This window comes from Pseudorasbora parva, chromosome 10 (assembly GCF_024679245.1).
Source record: "Pseudorasbora parva isolate DD20220531a chromosome 10, ASM2467924v1, whole genome shotgun sequence".
Lineage (NCBI taxonomy): Eukaryota > Metazoa > Chordata > Actinopteri > Cypriniformes > Gobionidae > Pseudorasbora > Pseudorasbora parva.
Window position 1 is genome coordinate 9,540,940 of NC_090181.1, and position 17,499 is coordinate 9,558,438.

At 34.7% G+C, this 17,499-nt stretch overlaps 1 protein-coding gene across 3 annotated transcripts; it reads left to right on the forward strand.

Moving 5' to 3' along the window:
* The first annotated feature begins 289 nt into the window (after nucleotides 1-289).
* On the forward strand, nucleotides 290-17,183 carry aspg (asparaginase homolog (S. cerevisiae)). 3 transcript variants are annotated; one of them, XM_067455094.1, is made up of 17 exons: nucleotides 290-603; nucleotides 3,652-3,781; nucleotides 6,922-7,033; nucleotides 7,339-7,464; nucleotides 8,250-8,333; nucleotides 8,680-8,806; nucleotides 9,501-9,613; nucleotides 9,725-9,910; nucleotides 9,984-10,097; nucleotides 10,971-11,090; nucleotides 12,331-12,426; nucleotides 12,649-12,812; nucleotides 13,864-13,950; nucleotides 14,373-14,472; nucleotides 15,185-15,250; nucleotides 16,439-16,462; nucleotides 16,852-17,183. In XM_067455094.1, the coding sequence occupies exons 1-17, from the start codon at nucleotides 348-350 to the stop codon at nucleotides 16,891-16,893; spliced, it is 1,947 nt and encodes a 648-aa protein (XP_067311195.1). In that variant the 5' UTR covers nucleotides 290-347; the 3' UTR covers nucleotides 16,894-17,183. The 3 variants fall into 3 exon arrangements, 2 of the variants coding, with proteins under 2 accessions (XP_067311195.1, XP_067311196.1); XM_067455095.1 differs by lacking the exon at nucleotides 16,439-16,462; XR_010908010.1 differs by lacking the exons at nucleotides 16,439-16,462; nucleotides 16,852-17,183 and having other exon boundaries at nucleotides 13,864-14,042; nucleotides 15,185-15,219.
* The last annotated feature ends 316 nt before the right edge of the window (nucleotides 17,184-17,499 follow it).

Consider the following 17,499-nt stretch of genomic DNA (forward strand, 5'->3'; position numbering starts at 1 on the left):
ACATTCTTGGAAACATATACACAAGTCAACAAAATATATAACATTGTTCTAGTGTTTTTAGGATATTTTAATCCTAAAATCGTACATATTGTGCCTTTAATAAACATGGCAATTCATGAATTAACTTCAATTAAAATGACATTGGAGAAATCAAGTCTTATTATTTACTCTTACTGTTTTATTATTTTATATATTTTTAAATTACAATTTATTGTTCTGATAATGATACGTTAATTTGTGTATCAGCATGTGTACCTTTATCAGTGTTAGAAATCGATGCGCTGCCCCTTTAAGAAACTGGGTCGTTTGATTTTTGGGTAGCCTAGCAGCCATAAAGTGAGTTCGATATGGCGGAGTGGAAACACACTACCTCGGCTCCGTCCTCAACAAGCATGACCTCGTTGGGTCGAGCTCTTTCTCGTAGCAATTTAAGTCAGCCTGATGTGTTTCAGTTGCAGAAATGTCACAGCCGGAGCACCGCGGGTCAGAGTCGCAGGAGGTTCTCGAGCAGCTCGGAGTCTCCTGATAGCAGCCCAAATGTCGAGGCGAGGGTCCTTGTCATAAACACCGGCGGAACCATTGGAATGACGTATCATAATAACGGTAAACACCATCAGCAGCGCTCATACACCTGCCTTCATGAGGGTTCACGTATGACGTACAAATAATATTGCGCACAGTATTGTATTATGACACGTTTAAGGGATTGAAAATAAAATGTGATTAAGAAGGTGTAAATATTAATGTATTGTGTTTTGGAAAGTAATAGTTATCTTTAGGATGACCCTAGAATATTAATAGCAAACCAAGTGGCATCTGTAAATGATGCTCTGCCTGTCTAGTCTAGATCTATTTCTCTGAGTATATATATATATATATATATATATATATATATATATATATATATATATATATATATATATATATATATACATGCTATGACTTAACTAACCTGTACCAAGATTATTTTTAATAAAGTTTAAATTGTAAGTAAATTATCTTATTTATTTATTGTCAGAATAATTGTTTTTATAAATATTATTATAGGCCTATATCTTACAATAAATGCCACTTGGTTATGCACAAATGATAGGCTGTTTTAGATTTACTTATTTTCAAGTTAAAACTAAAAGTACAATTAGACATGTAAGCAACTATTTCAACTTCAAGTTGAGTGCTAAAACAGGAATTGTCATTAACCAATACATTCATTAAACATCATCTTTAAAGGCACAATATGCCATTTTTTTTTGATTAAATAAAATATCCAAAAACCACTAGAACAATGTTACATATTTGTTGACTCATGTACTTACATTATCCCAAATGTTTCCCAAAATGTTTAAATCCAGAGAAATAATCTTTAACCAGGACACGGACCATGCCTGTGCGTCGCCTATCAATAACATCATACCTGCGTTACCCTCGATTTCCAGTTTTATTTAAAAAAAAAAAAAACCATGGAAACACCAAAGTTACTTTAATATATTATGTGTTTTATTAGACAGGTGAGCAACTGTTTAGATACATTCATCAACAGAAAACGAACCATTGTTACAGAGCTCAACACAGTTAGTCTTATTGTTTAAATCTGTTCCCAATATAAACACTTATTATAAGTGCACCATAATGATTCCGCAGAGTAAGACAAAAGCACAGTTTGGAAAATGGATTCATGCCGTACATTCTCAAAAAAAGTTACAGACAGCAGCTTTAAAGATTATTTCAACATGAATTGTTCAGCCAATAGTAAAATATATATATTTTTAACATTTTTAATTTAATTTAAGTGCTTTAAGAGTCGTTGAAGAGGTTGTTGATCTTGTTTTATGACTTGATTATAGCACATTTTTTAATGTTCAAATATTTGAGATTTGCCTCTGTAAACAGCTGTTTGTCTTTTCTGACACTGTAGTAACATTTCCTGCACAATACTGCTTGAATTCACTTACAAACGCGGATCTTTATCTTTAAAAAGTATATTATCTACAGTCAAACAAACACTGATAAATGATAGCAGCTTTTAAAGAACTTGCAAGGTCAAACACAAGAACATGCTATAAAATAGTTTATCAGAGTTCAAGGACAGAGAGTGCATTACATAACGTAAATACAACAAACACTGACCTTTTCCACCCAAACTAGATTTTATCTTTCATTCTGCCACAAACACAGGGTCCGTGAAAATCCACCTTCATGTGGACAGAGAATCTGCTTACAAGTGCTTTTTGTTCTCTTTTTGTTTTCTTTTTCTTCTTCTTTTTTGGAAGCTGGACAGGTTTTGTTTCAAGACTCTACAGCTGGTTTGGCTTGTCATATGGGAAACTGCCCGCTGCTTTTTTTTCCCCCCGTTCTAGCGTGTGACTTCTGCCATTAAGGGTCTGCAGGATGCACTTTAGCTTTCACCTCCAAATATATTTTTGATGAGATTTTTAGTGCTTCGTTGCTACATTTCCTTAGTAAAGTATCCATCAACTGGATTAGCCAATAAATAGACATTATACCATATAGTTAGGCCTGTCACAGTCATTAATTTTGTGCTGATGATTAATTGTTTTGGAGACAAGGTTAGCGAGGCCAGGTTGAGATGGTTTGGACATGTTCAGTGGAGGGAGAATGAATATGTTGGTAAAAGGATGCTGAGGTCGTAAAGGTAGTCGGTCTGAGATAAGAGAAGAGGATGCAGGGGACAGGACTAGATGGAGGCAGATGATTCGCTGTGGCGACCACTGAAGGGAACAGCTGAAAGAAGAAGATTAATTGTCATAAAAATAATTGCGATCAACAATTGTATATAATATAATAATAAAAATATAGGCCTTATATAACGTATAATATAATATAATAATGGAACTTTTTTCAATAATTTTGTGCAGATGATTAATTGTCAAAAATTGTTGCAATCAATGATTTTTTTTTTCCTTCATGTCAATACATTTTTTTTGTTACCTTGAATCATATACAATATAATAAAATATAATCAAATAGGCCCATATAATATAATATAATATAATATAATATAATATAATATAATATAATATAATATAATATAATATAATATAATATGCAGTCTGATTAAACACAAACCTTCATTATGTATAAAGGAAGGCCTTTGACCATCTTTATGTACTTTGTGTACAGTTTTTTAAAATATATTTTATATATTTTTTTTTTATATATATATATATATATATATATATATATATATATATATATATATATATATATATATATATATATATATATATATATATATATATATATATATATATATAAACAAACTGCACAATTATTGTGTTTATTAATGAATAATTGGTCTACACAGTTGTTTCATATGCTTCTTTTTTGTTTGTTTTTAATTGAACTTCCAGCATAAAAAATATGAAATTAGTAGGCTAATAATTTTTTTTTACATTTTTATTCTACCCTGTGAAAGGGAATGTGGTTCAAAATATCAAAATGTGCAAAATTATAAAATATTATAATAGTATAAGCAGTATCAAATGTTTTGAGATGGGCTTTTTGCTTTTATTGCTGAGATCTGGTCAAAAGAACCCGAGGGATGCAAAAATCTGTAAGTTTGTAAGGTGTGTAAATGAATTTGGTGCATTTGTTCATAACTTTTTACAGGCTTTTCTTCTATATGTGCAGTTCTGTCTCCAGAACCTAATGCTCTTGTTGAAACTCTACGCAAACTCCCTATTCTGCATGATGAGCAGTACGCACAACTTACGAGACTATATGATTACTACAACCCTCAAGAGAACACGCTGGTGCTGCCGTAAGTTCACACGCAGATACGCACACACATGCCATCAAGTTCGGAGGTGATGTCCTATTTATAGATCCAGACACTAGCTGCATTCATCTATTTCTATACAAATTACAGGGTTTAATTGTAGGTTTAATTTTATTAGTTTTAATGGAATAGTTCTCCCTAAAATTAAAATGATCATTGTTTACTTTTTATATTTTTTAAAAACTATACACTCTTTTATAATCTTACAATTTATACTTATAATATGTATAAATATAAATGATATTACAGACAAAAATGTGTGTTTTTTTGACAGGAAATCCACTCATTCAGCTGATCTTCTCGTTCATGGGTCCTGTAGTACTGGTAGCATAATGTTTGCCCATGTGGGATGTATATGTAATTGCACATGTCTGCTGGACTATGTAGGAACAAGTTTGCTTGATTTGTGCAATGTATTTGCTGGTTAATCTTAGCACAATGGTTATGGCTGTGCAATAATTTGTCAAGCTATGAGAACGGCAGATGATTGGTCGGTTGAACTGTGCTTTTTCTTGCTGTGTCAGCTGACAACAACTTCATCCCATGTCATTTACTGTGGCATCATTTAAGGCCTGTTGATGTGGCTATATAAATGAATTTTTGGTCTGTAAACAATTTTAATATAGCATAGTTATATCCAAGAATCAAAAAACAATGCTTCCTTTTTCAAGAAATATTGTTCCCCAGGTTTTATAACTTTATTTGAAAACGTATAAAATCACATTTTATTTAAAAGGTTGCATATATACCGGCTTATATTTTAAAAGTGGATGGGTTAAATATGTCAAATACTGTTTTGATAATAGAAAGGAGCAAGCAAGTCAATTTTATCTTTGCTGCCTTAGTTCTGTTCTGTTCATTAAAGGTGCAGGATTTATGTTGTATGGACTATATGTCATGGTTGTGTAGAGCATGCCAGAGATGCACCAACGCAAAACTTTTAGCTTTGAAAAAATGTATCTAATAATTTGATATATAATGTTTTTTATAAATATTTGCCCATTTTAAAGTGCCCCTGCTTTTTTGAATAGTATCTTTCATGCAGTGTGTAATATAGCTGTTTGTAAATATAAATTGTCTGCAAAGTTAAAGATCAAAGTATATGAAAAATAAACGCATTGTATCCTAAAAAAAAAAAAAAAATTGATTTTGAGCTTCCAAAATAATTAGTCAGACTCAGCGATTCCTGTTGCAAATGCCAGCATATGATATTCATTGGCTGCCTGTGAACAATGTCCACGTTGACCCTCAAACACTATAAAAAACGGCGCCATTGTTACTGTTTCGTTTCACTGTGTATTCAAGTGCTGCGGAAGATCCAGAGCTGAAAATCAGATATTGTAATAGTTTTTTTCTTTTTTTGACAAGTGGTCAACCTTTATTCCACAAGGTGGCAATGTCTGATACCCAATGATGAAGTGACGTTTCACTCATAGTTACCTCTGACAGAAAACGAAACAAAATTTTGAAGACATTGAAAATGAGTTTGGAGAATATGCTGGAGATCGCGAATATGAGGCAGATGCTGAATATACTGGTAAACGAGCTCTGACGAGGTCATATGATGATGGTATTAAACATCTGCTCAAACTGAATCCTTCCAAGCTCCAAAAGGGAACGAAATAGGTTTTATTTTATTCTTCTGTAGCTGTTACTCTAAAATCAGGAGTTTTATATATTATCACGACAGGTAGAGGTCTATCCATGTTAAATATAGATCTGGGTCGCTAACGACCTGAATATGTAAGAATGTTTGGTGAAACAGTCATGCATTTAAGGGCTAATTGCATTTTATTTAATTTTATTTAATTACATTTTATTTTATTTAATAACTTTTATGTCAAAGATACAGGAGACACATAGCAGCCAATACAATCTGTTGTTTAATATCTGCTTGTATTGCCTCATGACTGATGAAAAATTTGCTTTGTGTGCAGTAGAATTTTGATGCATCACAATGCATCGTAGAATCGAATTGAATCGAATCGTTACCTGGTGAATCGTAATCGAATCGAATCGTGAAGGCAGTGCCAATGCACACCCCTAATAAAAACCAAACTCTGGTCAGGCCAATCACATCGTGTATAGAGTCAGTGGGCGGGGCTTAACATAATGACGTCAGAGTTGCGCTTGCGTGCTACTTGAAAATAAAGAAGCTGGCGAACCGGTTCCTCTTTCAAATCGGCTTTGGCCACGACTCTGGGAGACTTGGAGTTAAGCTTTTCACTGAGAAAAGAACAAAGAACGGCACTGAAGTCATTCTTAAGAAGGGAAGATGTGTTCAAAGTTTTGCCGACTGGTTACAGCGAAAGTTTAATTTGTCAACTAGCTCGGCTTCGCCTTCTTCGTTGCTCTGGTTGGTTGTAGCGCTATCCTGTCTCGTGCAGAGGGAGTTTGAAAGACAACCGTTTATCCCGCCCCTCGGATTGAGCTGTCAATGGTGAGTTTCCAGACCAAACATCTTGATGTGGGTCTGGCTTGTCAGGCTAGTAAACCTTTGTAGGAGACCTCCAAAATACATCCCTTTAAGGATCTTTGACTCATACACTGCTAAACAAGGCCAGGGCTGCACCCTCCTTCATGTCTTTAGTAGTTTTCATGTGTGTTGGGTTTTTGGTAAATCTATTAGATCTTGTTTTATTAGCTAATCTGCAGCTAACAAGGGTGGCCCAATGTAACAGCACCATTAATATGTATGCGTTTGTAGGATATGCCGTCTGTTTTTTATTAAGACGGACCGTGTTAATCTGCTCACTCTCTGTTTTTAAATGTGGAAAATCCCCCAGCTCTCCCCTCTTCATTATAATAACGCCATGAGCCGCCCCAATAACGCCATGAGCAAAAAAATTGGTTGTTTTAACTACAGGAGACACCCCTGAAATAGACTCTCTCTGTCAATAAATAATCCATCTATCTATCTTTTTTTTTTTTTAGTTGAACTAACCCATGTTTGCCTAATTGTCTTTAATGGTTTAAATAAAAAGTTTTGCTTTACTTGTAGAGCTAGTTGTCAATGTTTGGTTGCTTATTTTTAGTATACACTTTAACATTTTGCTGAAAAAAGTAATAATAATAAAATAAAATAAATAAATAAACATTTTGTCTCTTTTATTCTTCCCCAGACTGTCCAAACAGAATAAGAGGATTGTATATACAATTTTAGAGTACTCTCCCCTCCTCGACTCCTGTAATATGACCACAGATGACTGGGCCAGTATTGGAAAAGACATTGAGGTGCTTCGCTTTTAACCATCTTTGTCTGGTTTTGAGTTACTGTGTGTTTTGCTTGTTTTCATGTTTTTTTTCCTGGCCGAAATGCTCACATTGTCAAGTACCGAGTTAGATATGTAAATACTGATTTGTGAACAGAACTGATCTGATAAATAATTTGATTATTAATATTTATTTGTTTATTTTTACAAAAAATTAGCTTTTTTTAAATTTGTAATGTCATGAAGGCAATTCAATGACCAGGTCAACATTTTTTTAGTTCAGAGTATTGAGGTTTTCAAAGTTTTTTTTCTCTCTCCTGTTGACAGAAACACTATGAGCAATACGATGGTTTTGTCGTGCTGCACGGCACAGACACCATGGCTTACACCGCTTCTGCCTTATCCTTCATGTGTGAGAATCTGGGAAAGCCAGTCATCCTCACTGGCTCACAGGTAACATGTTTTAAATGGATCATTTACTCACCTTTGTGCTGCGCAAATCAAGCATTTTGAAGAACAGACTTGCCGTGATATCAAGGTCCTGCCCATTGTCCTGCCTAATCAACAACTTTTTGTGAAATAAACAGTTATGGAAATGTAGAATTTAAAGTTAATTTGTCTATGTTCAATTACATTACATGGAGAGGGATGGGGTTTATGACCTATACTGGGACCAGCCACCTTAGGGTGATCGACACTTAACTTAACGACACTTAACACCAAGCGTGATCGGCACGCTTGGTGACCTAAAATCCAACCAAAATACAAATGTAATTCTATTCAGGCACATTGATATCCATGAAGTGTCTCCCTTTCAAATCCTGATTTAGTTTTTTTGGGATATAAAAACATTTTTACATATTTTGCATTGTTGCTGCTCTTCTCTTCCCAGTCTGTCAGAAACACTCTGTTTAGTTCTAGTTTCTATGAAGCCCTTCCTTCTGAAACATGCACTGTGCTCTGATTGGTTAGCTGGACCAGTGTCCTGTGATTGGTCAACCACTCTGAGTGCGTTTCAAAAATGTTACACCCCTTATCATTACCGCACGTTTCGACGCACTGTTTGCAGACATTTTTCATGCTCAAACATTACACATTAATGAAAGTTGAAAATATAAAAAAAAGCATAAAAGGACCCCTTTTAAAGTTAACTCCAATGTTAATATTTAACTAGAGATCATCAAAGAAGCAGAATGTTAACTTCACTACTAGCTTCACAACCATCTTGTGTGTTGCAGGTGCCCATCTATGAGATGAGGAATGATGGGAGGGACAACCTCTTGGGGGCGCTGTTGATTGCAGGACAGTTTGTCATCCCTGAGGTGAGTTTTTTTTTTTTTTTTCTCTGTGAGTGACGACTTTGTAGTCATTCGAAATTCAGTATGAAAAGATACCGTCTAATGTGATGATTTTAAGACTCATGTTTTGGAGGATTTTAGGAATATGGACAAAGTGTTTTTTAATAAAATACAGGAAACTGTCCATTGAGATGACTATGTTTTGCAGTACATTTTGTTTTTGCCGTGCCAATGAAACGCAATAAAGATACTTTATTACAAATTGATTGTAATCATTTTTTAATAGTTTTTTATTGTTATAAGAAATATTTCTAAAACAGTTTAAATTGAGAAAAGGACAAGAAAAAGCCCTTTGTGTTTGTCTTCACAGGTCTGCCTGTATTTTCATCATAAGCTGTACAGGGGCAATCGTGTCACCAAAGTGGACGCTGGAAGCTTTAACGCATTTACCTCACCAAACCTGGCGCCATTAGCCAATGCTGAAGTCGACATCAAAAGTAATTTTATACACAGTCTTGGTCCCATATGGGTCCATTTATAGATGTAGTTTTCACACAGCATTTACTGTTGTTCTTCCTGTATTACTTTTGTCTGCCACAGAAATTCAGTTTGTACTGGATGCTCTTTTCTATGCAATTACAGTGGTTTTTGACTGAGGCTTTTAAAGGGAGTGTTCGCCCGAAAGTGTTACTCACCTCAAGTTGTTCTAAACCTGTATAATTTTCTTTTTTTTTGCGGAACACAAAAGAAGATATTTTAAAGACGGTAACCAAACCGTTGACTTTTCATAGTATGGGATAACAAAATAAATAAAATACTATGGAAGTTAATGGGACCAATCAACTGTTTGAACTGAAACTTGTTAATCATTTTTATTTCAATTTTAGTCTTTAGTGCATCACGATTAAATAAGTGAAAATCTGAAATGTTGCCATGGCAAGTTGTTTTTAATATTTTATTTTAAATAATGATTTAATCCTGTGGTGATAAGAATAAAGTACAAAGTACAAATATCAGTCTCGTGTAGACTCCATTAATATTTTTTCATAAAAAACTGCACATATAATAAGAATACACTTCATTAAGAAAAAAAGTTAAATTTGAGATGTATACACATTAATTAGTGATGCTGAAGTGTTATTTTATTCAGGCATGTATTTAGATTATAATGATTTATTTCTTACACTTTAGTTAACTGGGACACTGTGTGGCGAGCCAACACAACCGCCAAATTCACTGTCAACACACAAATGAACCGTAATGTGGGTCTTCTGCGACTCTTCCCAGGAATCACTGCTGATACAGTAAGGCCGTGTGGTAATGTCTGCCTTTATTTGCCACAAATTTTTGCCAAATCTCTTCCTTCGGTGCATGAACATGTTTCATGTTTTAAATGAGATCCATTCTCTCATTAGGTCAGGGCCTTTTTGCAGCCTCCTATGGATGGGATCGTATTGGAGACCTATGGCAGCGGGAACGCCCCTGATAACCGAGCTGACCTTCTGGACGAGATCCGTAAAGCGACTGAGAGAGGACTCCTCATGATCAACTGCACCCAGTGCCTCCGGGGCTCGGTCACCGCTTCGTACGCCACGGGCCAGGTATGGGAGTTTGCTTAAGAAAGGCCTTATGTGTGTGTATTCCAGGAGTGTGTAATTTAAGATTCCCTCTCAGGCTCTGAGTGATGCTGGTTTGGTCGCTGGGTGTGATATGACCCCAGAAGCTGCTCTTTCAAAACTCTCCTATGTGTTGGCAAAACAACACCTCAGTACAGAAGAGAAGAAGAAGGTATGGAAAAATACATATAAACCACACTTGGGTCAATAACATACACTACCATTCAGAAGTTTGGGGTCAGTAATGAGTATTGTATCACAGATTTCACTTATGATTAAGCAGCACAACTGTTTTCGACATTGATAATAATAAGATATGTTTCTTGAGCAGCAAATCATCATATTAGAATGATTTTCTGAAGAATAATGTGACACTGAAGACTGAAGAATAATGTGACATCACAGGAATAAATTACATTTTAAAATATATCACAATTGAAAACAGTTATTTTAAATTGTGAAATATTATAATATTAAAAAAGTATAATGTTACTGTTTTAATGTATTTTCTGATACATTTTTAAATGCAGCCTTGGTGAGCGTAAGATACTACTTTCATTGAAAAAATCTTAATGACCCTAAACTTTTGATTGGTAGTATATTAGTAAAAATCTTTTTTCCCCTTAAATTTTATTAAATATAAACTTTTTTTTATATTTAATAAAATATAAATTATTTTAAAATATGTTATGTGGTGTAACCATTAAGTAAATATTATTATTATTATTATTATTATTTTTATTATTATTACATTAGTTAGTTAATTAATTAATGGAGGTGTCACACTACATGACATTTTTACATCTTGAACTAACCTTGCTTTGTATAGGTACAGTATAATGCATCATTTTTTGTTGGTATTTTAAGAGACTTATTGACCTTGATGAAGTATTATTTTTTTAGTTGTACCACTTGAATTTGATTTGAATTTAGGTTTTTTTAAATAATAATAAGCAGTAAAGTAGTTTTATTTTAAATAATAATAATTATTACTTGTTTTAAATCACTTACGGTGTTAATGAAACTTTGTTTATTTGTTCATAAGATGCTGAGTCGCAATCTGCGTGGTGAGATGATAGCTGACCTAGGCGGGGCAAAGCTTTCTCTCAGCGACAGTCGCTTTATTCAGGTCATTGCCAAGGCCCTCAGCATTAGCTGTAAAGAGGTAATGTAACATGTACTTTCTCTCGTTCTAATTGCTCTTTAAACAAACGGGGGTGTGCGATTATTGACAAAAATAGGAAGAAATAGGATCCCAATTTTTATAGGGATTTTGCTGATAACAGTAATTAGATAATATTTAACAAAGTCTTTTTGTGCTGGTAACTTGGCTGCTTTACGCCTGTCATGGACTGCTGACTTGTGAAAATATTTCTGGGAAGTTCATAGACTTTTTAAGTAAATTGACTTTTCCCCTTATAATTGCAATTTTTTTCTAACCTTATTAGATATATGCATGATCTTTTGTCAAATTCTTACATTTATACAATACATTAAATGAATAATAAGATACTATGGTGTTTTAAAAATAAAATTTACTATTGAAATAAATGAAATGTTATCCTAAATTCTGAAACTAAAACCGTCATTAGGTTTAAAATGACTGATTCATTCAGAAACGAAGCGAGCCACTCACACGATTGAAGTTGTATACTGTACAGCAGGTACGGCATTTGGTTTGAAACTTACTTTTATTGTGTTCCATACAGTGTGTGGCATGTAATATAAATGAAACTCTGGGCATACTGCATTCACCATGCTTTCACTTTTCACCGTCGTGACCTACAGTGTCAGTTTAATCGCTTCACTGCCATTCACAAATCCTCGCTCGTGGCCTCATGGGATCGTAAAGTGTCTGTTGAATGTGCACCACAGAATTTCAGTGGGAGTAGTGGGTCATTTAGGTCACCTGGTTTTTCGAATACTATGCATTCAGACATACTATTCTGTTGGTATACTGGTGCAGGGTTCATTTTTGTCTCTTAGTCCTTCTTTTTGCTCTTTTAACCACATAACTTATATGTCTCCATTACATCTCTCTTATGACAACTCACGACACACAACAAAAACAACATCCTCCATCCTCCTGTTCCTGAATGCAGCGTTTAAATGACATTGCTGACGTCGGCTTACGTCACTTCAGAGTTCCTGCTGGCGGTGTGAATGCAATCAAATGGCACTGGGGGAAAATGTAGTCCTTAGCGGATCACCTTGGTTCATATAACTGTGTTCCTATAACAACCTGGTGCGAAACGCATATATAATGTACACCCCTTCTCGGTAATGATTTCCCTAACCAGCTTATTTTTATGTAAACTATGATGCTTACAAATGGTACAACCATATGAAGAGGCGGAAGAGGCTGTGATGAACAGTGATCAATTATATATTACTTATGTCCACAGGAGCTTGAAGCTGTACGAGATGCACTAACTCCCACTCTGGTCTGTGTTGCTGCTAAGATCGGAGACATTGAAGCTTTAGAGGCCATAAGGGAAATGGTAAGATATTGATACCTGTTCAATGTCACCCATGCAGAAGGGCAAACACTACCTGTAAAAAGTGCAATCAAATTACATTTTTACAGTTTGCGGTAGTGTATGCCTCCAACTTTTTTGTATTTGAATTTAGTTTATTATATTAAAAATGGTCCAGGAACATCAGTCAGCTCAGCTGTGTTGGCAAATCAAGATACAGGTTATGATTCATATCTTTCTATTTAGGGCTCTGACTTGAGCATGGCAGACTATGATGGCCGCACTCCTCTCCATATCGCTGCATGTGAGGGGCATCTGAAAGTGATGGAGTATCTGCTGAGTAAAGGGGCCACAGTCTATGCCAGAGATCGCTTTGGCGATACACCACTTCGCAATGCTGTTCGCTTCAGGTAATACTGATTTCAGTGTCCAAATACTTTTTTGGGTAGAAAGTTCCTACAGTCTTTAAGGTGTACTGGACAATGCAATTCTCCATTCATAGTTAGCATAGCATTTACTCACTCTCGTTCTCATTCAGAGGCTGCATCCTATGATTCAAGGATGCACACTTCAAAGGCCACGTCTTCAAAGTCCACAAGGGTAAAACGGAGAATTTTTAAATGGGACGTGTTACGATTCCTAATCTTATTAAAGCGCAGAATGATAAGTAACATCATGTGCCAGATGACTAGAGATAAACACAACATGAGGATAACGGAAGAAAAAGTGATTTATTGTACAACCGTATATAAGTGAATACCAAATAAAGAAAGTACACAATAATAATTAATATGAAAATAAGTAACAAGAATTGAACAATAACCCAAGAAAGAAAAACTCTTATTCTTATGCCTAATATATAAAAATTCAAAAAGTCTTTTCACATCAAATTCAGTTATGATTTACACAAATCATACAAATAATCTTATATTTTTAATTCAAAACTTTTATAAAAATGTCATAATGCATCACTGGATATTACTGTCAGTCACTGAATGTTTTATTGTAAAACAGTTGTCAAATATTAAATGTTTAGCTACTCACATCTTATATGATGCACTCTTTCACTCCTACAGCTAAACTGTCGTAAATTGAAACGCGTTGAAATTCGCACTAACCGTAAGCCCCGCCTACTTTTTTTTGATTGGCCATCTCATTAATGACAGTGATTAGTGCTGTTAGACCGCTGAGGCAGACCAGTCTAAAAATGTAACATTTAAAACTTTTTGTCATCCTAACAAAAAAGAGCGTTGCGTAATGAAATACAGCAGAGCAGCATCAAGAATATCAAATATTGGCGGGGAACAGTTTGGCCATTTCTAATAATTCCTCAATGACTACAGTGTTTACAGACCTGGAATCTGAATTTGGACACAGCTAATATGACCTTTCTTCCATAAACACATAAGGTGACTTGTAAGGTGAAGTCACTTAAACTTAAATATTTTTCTATGTCTGTAGGAATAAGGATGTTGTGAGATTGCTGAGGAAGACTGGAGCTCATTTTTCCCAGGATGAAATGGCTGACTTTGGAATGGAGTTGTGCAGGTCTCACTTACACGCACATTTCGTCTCGACCCGTCCTTCTCTTATTGCTTTTATGAACTTGTGGACACAGCAGTTTTATAAATGACACATGGGTCAGTTGTATTATTATTATTATTTATTTATTTTATTTTTTACTGATTTATTTCATTACAGTTTTTTTGTTAATTAGTCTAGATAAGCTTAGAGTGGATTTTTAAACTGCACATTAATATAAAGTTCAGTGGATGTCCGGTCACATATGAGCATATCAGTTTTTTTTAGAATTAATGTACAGATCGTATACACAGTGTCTGTTTCGTCACTTCGCTGCCATTCACAGGTCTGTTCCTGTGGCTTCATGGGATAGTTCAGTCTTCAGTTTATGAACTTCCTATGTTAAGTTTGAGGTTGCCCATTTAGAGATTCTAACGTGTGTTTTACAGTCTTGCGGCGCATGGCGACCTGGAAGGATTGGAGATTTGGCAATTAGCTGGGGTTGATCTGACCATATGCAGTTATGATGGACAGACACCCATTGAAGTGGTGAGTTGCATAATGATAGAGATCTGTATGGAATACAGAATTTTAATGTTATTGATGCCTCCATTGACATTTTATCCTTATAACTGTATAAATGGAGATACGAGATATTATTTGTTGCATTCAGTGTTGCATTGCTAAAAATGACTTCTGCATGATTAAAGCAAAGACAAATATGGATTTATTTTTAAGGATGCTTCCTGTGTAATCCATAGACAGTATGGAAGGGCCACTGTCCTGCTGAGTGTAGCTCCAGCTTGCCTCAACACAGCTGCAGAGAAGTTTCTAGAATACCTAGTGAGACCATAGCTGTGTTTTACCTTCATTCACTCACTATTCCCTACATTACTCCACTAATATGGTCTACTTGAAGGAGTGAATGAAAACAAGCACAGTGCATTTCAGAGCACAGTGCATTATGGGATATTTTCTTGGGATATGGGATATTGCAGTTGAGTATACATCAGTTGTACACTCGTTATTGCGGTGCATTTTGGGATTGAATCAGTGCACTTGATAACGTCCACTGTGGTTTTAGACACCCTTACAAATGGCTGTCCCCTCAAATAGTCCCATATTTAAGAGCATAGAGGGCGGGTTTGGACACAGCTCTTGATTAGCTTTGACTAGAGTTGGAGCTTAACTTTGCAGGACAGTGGAGCAATCCTAGAAGCAGGACTGGATTTTTTTATTAATGGGCTTTTCTCCCATTTAGGCAAGCGCCACTGGATGTGAGGAGGCTGTTGAGTTCTTACAACAGGCGGCTCAGTATCAAATTCAGGTAGGGAACAAATTACATTAAAAAGTGCAACAGTTCATGCTCAAGACTTCATGAAACTTATAAATGTATTTATATTGTTTTACATATATTATAAAACATTAAAACATTACATACATTTTTTTAAATTGTAAAGATTGTTATAGATGTATATCGTGATAAGGATATCTTTTTACAGTTTACTTAATGGTTACACCACATGCCATGGTTTAGAGTCATTAAATTGAAACTCTTTTTAAAATTTTCAAAACCATATGAAACCTACATTTAAATTTTTATATATTCTTACATTTTAACCAAGTTTTTGCCAGCCTTGTTTTATTATAAAGGATTGTGTGGCATGACATGCATTTTTTGAAGTGCTTGTTTTTCATTGAAAGATGCATGTGTGTATTAAGAAATTTTCTTTTTGAAATATTAATATATATTATATAGCATTCACATTACTAAAGCAAGTTATGTATGTCAACTCCCCAAAATAATCACTGAAATACATAGTATATGTACTGTACATACCTTTCACAGATTGAAGAGTTAAATATGATCAAGCATTCTTCTCTTTAAGATGTATATATATTAGAATAACTAAGCTTTATTTTTATACAATTCGTCTTTTTACTGGTGCTCTTCACTTTCCATCATCAGACAGATGAGGGTAATGAGGTAAAAACAGTTTAAGTCACATTACTGAGTAAAGTTCAAACTCAGTAATATCTGAGTAATATCAATTAACTACATGGTTAAGGTTTGGTTTAGGATTAGTTGCTTGTAATAATGCATTATTCAATGTTATTACTATAGTAAGTATATGTGGTAATGTGTCCCTAAGTCACCTTAAAATAAGGAGTTAAATCTATATGTATGTACACACACTATATATTTGTTTAAATGTGCATGTTTCAGAGTGATGAAGTTCATGTATCAATGGTAAGGCTGTGAGTTGATCTCCCATGATAAAACATTACAGGTCCGTACATTAATTCATATTTTCCTGGCATCTTGACGCTTTCTTCAGATACACAATGAGTGAATTGTCCTGTCTTGTTAGTGAAACATCCACCTTTGTGATAGACACATAAGGGAATGTGCTCATGAAATGTTCAGTCTTTGTGGCACGATTGGTGTGTGATTGAAGTTGCCGAAAATCAAAAGCTTTAAGTAAACAAAAAATCCCTCGTCTTTTTCTTGCAGCCAGTATTTGAGGAGGATGAGCAGGTAAAGTGTGTGTGTTGAGCTGTATATTATCCAGCACACTTGATGTTTATCTGTTCAGGTACAGTCGTACTTTATACTGTGCCGTGCTGTGATTGGACCATTTTTGTTTTGACCTTTTTATATGTTCATAGATTGTGAAAGGATTGTGAATTAGCTGCCGTCATGATGTATTGAAATTTCACAGATGAATCATTGGTCTAGACAAAACAGTTTTCTTAAAAAGTTTCCTAAAAAAACTAGTTAGGTGGATTAAAATGTGCATCCAGATCATTTCAAATAATAATACTTAAAATTGTGTGTATGCCTATTGAACATTGCAAAACTTGTAACAGTTGAAGTGCAGAACTCATGTAATGCTTACATTTATTCTCTCTCTGTCTGTTCTCTAGAACGGCGAGTTTAACGAGTTCACTGCTTGTCCAAGACCTTGAGGAGGCCGTCCTGCTAGCTGTCGCTTCCTGCCCTTATCATCCATCCAGTTTCTCCTTTTTAACAGATGTACAGTAGATTGTCCTTACTTGGACAGTTATACTCTAAACCCTGAAAGAGAAATCAGAAAATTAATTTATTGCTATGTTCCATCTTCTTAGGACACAAATAATACCATTACAGGATTTTGAATGACTTTTATTTTTATCCCTCCCCCAGGATATGTTGCCCTTTTGGGGGTATAAATTCATTGAAAAAAGATTGTTTGGCAATGGGTTTTACATTTTAGTCAAATTTTAAAAACATTCATTCTCTCGTAACTTAAACTAAACATTCTTTGTAAAATTATGCTGAACAATAAGCACAATGCCTATTATTGAATATATCAGAGCCTACTGTATCTTATTTAATACACACATTTCTAGGACCCATAAATTATCAGTATGACCAAACTTTGCTGAAAAAACTCTTGTACACAATCTACTTCATGCCTTTTGTCTTCTGATAGATAGTTTATCTATCAGAAGTCTTAATGTAAATATAAAATATGACACAACAGGCCTTTGGGGAACATTTATTTGTCCATCTCTGTTATCATTAATTTTGCA